Raw genomic sequence first — 1,177 nt, forward strand, 5'->3', positions numbered from 1 at the left:
TGGGGGTGGAGGAGGAGGCGCAGAGAATCCTGGTCTGGGTCCCGATGAGGAGCCTCCTGGAGGAGGAGGGAGGAGTCCGTGCCTCCCTGAAGGAACACTGGGAGGAGGGGCCCCGGAGGCGTGGCCAGGTCTGGGTCCTGCTGGGAGCGACGGCGGAGACGGGCCCCCTCGAGACTGGAAGCTCTGGTTGGGTCGGGGTGTGTTGGGGACCGGAGGAGGGGGCCCTCCTGGAGTGTCCTGTCTGGAGGAGAGACTCGGCCGGCCCTTAGGAAGATCGGGGACGCCGCCGCGGACACCAGCGGGGGCTCCTGGGAGTTTGGGGGGGCCGGTGGAGCCTCCACCGCCACCGAAGGGGCTGGGGCCACAAGAGCGGCCTCCTGGTGGAAGCACGGGCCCTCGGCTGGCCCCTGAGTCTGCAGGAGAGCAGAGGAAACAAGAAGTTAACTCTGTGCTTTCTGGGTGTTACTGAACATCCATCAGCTGCACCGCCGGTAATAATTTAAGGGGAAAAATTAATTTGAAAATTCTCAGTGTTTATATGAATCAATGATGCAGCTAATCATGGCTGTGATCATCAAAGATTGAAATTAATTCTTAATTTGTTTTCATCTAAAACTATGGTGGCATCATGACAAAAATCTGGCATTTAGAGGGTTAAAATTCAGAAAATTTATTAATATATGACATTCATGAATAATTCTGATGTTCCCTAAAAAAATGNCGGCTGCTGTTTGGGGGTGGAGGAGGAGGCGCAGAGAATCCTGGTCTGGGTCCCGATGAGGAGCCTCCTGGAGGAGGAGGGAGGAGTCCGTGCCTCCCTGAAGGAACACTGGGAGGAGGGGCCCCGGAGGCGTGGCCAGGTCTGGGTCCTGCTGGGAGCGACGGCGGAGACGGGCCCCCTCGAGACTGGAAGCTCTGGTTGGGTCGGGGTGTGTTGGGGACCGGAGGAGGGGGCCCTCCTGGAGTGTCCTGTCTGGAGGAGAGACTCGGCCGGCCCTTAGGAAGATCGGGGACGCCGCCGCGGACACCAGCGGGGGCTCCTGGGAGTTTGGGGGGGCCGGTGGAGCCTCCACCGCCACCGAAGGGGCTGGGGCCACAAGAGCGGCCTCCTGGTGGAAGCACGGGCCCTCGGCTGGCCCCTGAGTCTGCAGGAGAGCAGAGGAAACAAGAAGTTAAC

General features: G+C 60.3%; 1 protein-coding gene across 1 annotated transcript; it reads right to left on the bottom strand.

Moving 5' to 3' along the window:
• Positions 1 to 82: 82 nt before the first annotated feature.
• Positions 83 to 1,109, bottom strand: LOC121939160 (basic salivary proline-rich protein 1-like; the record flags this gene model as incomplete). The annotated part of the gene is made up of 2 exons (XM_042482264.1): positions 83 to 413; positions 729 to 1,109. Coding segments are annotated over 2 exons (712 nt in total), but the record flags the coding sequence as incomplete, so codon positions are not given.
• Between the last annotated feature and the right edge of the window lie 68 nt (positions 1,110 to 1,177).

The sequence above is a fragment of the Plectropomus leopardus genome, unplaced genomic scaffold (assembly GCF_008729295.1).
Source record: "Plectropomus leopardus isolate mb unplaced genomic scaffold, YSFRI_Pleo_2.0 unplaced_scaffold4216, whole genome shotgun sequence".
Classification (NCBI taxonomy): Eukaryota; Metazoa; Chordata; class Actinopteri; order Perciformes; family Serranidae; genus Plectropomus; species Plectropomus leopardus.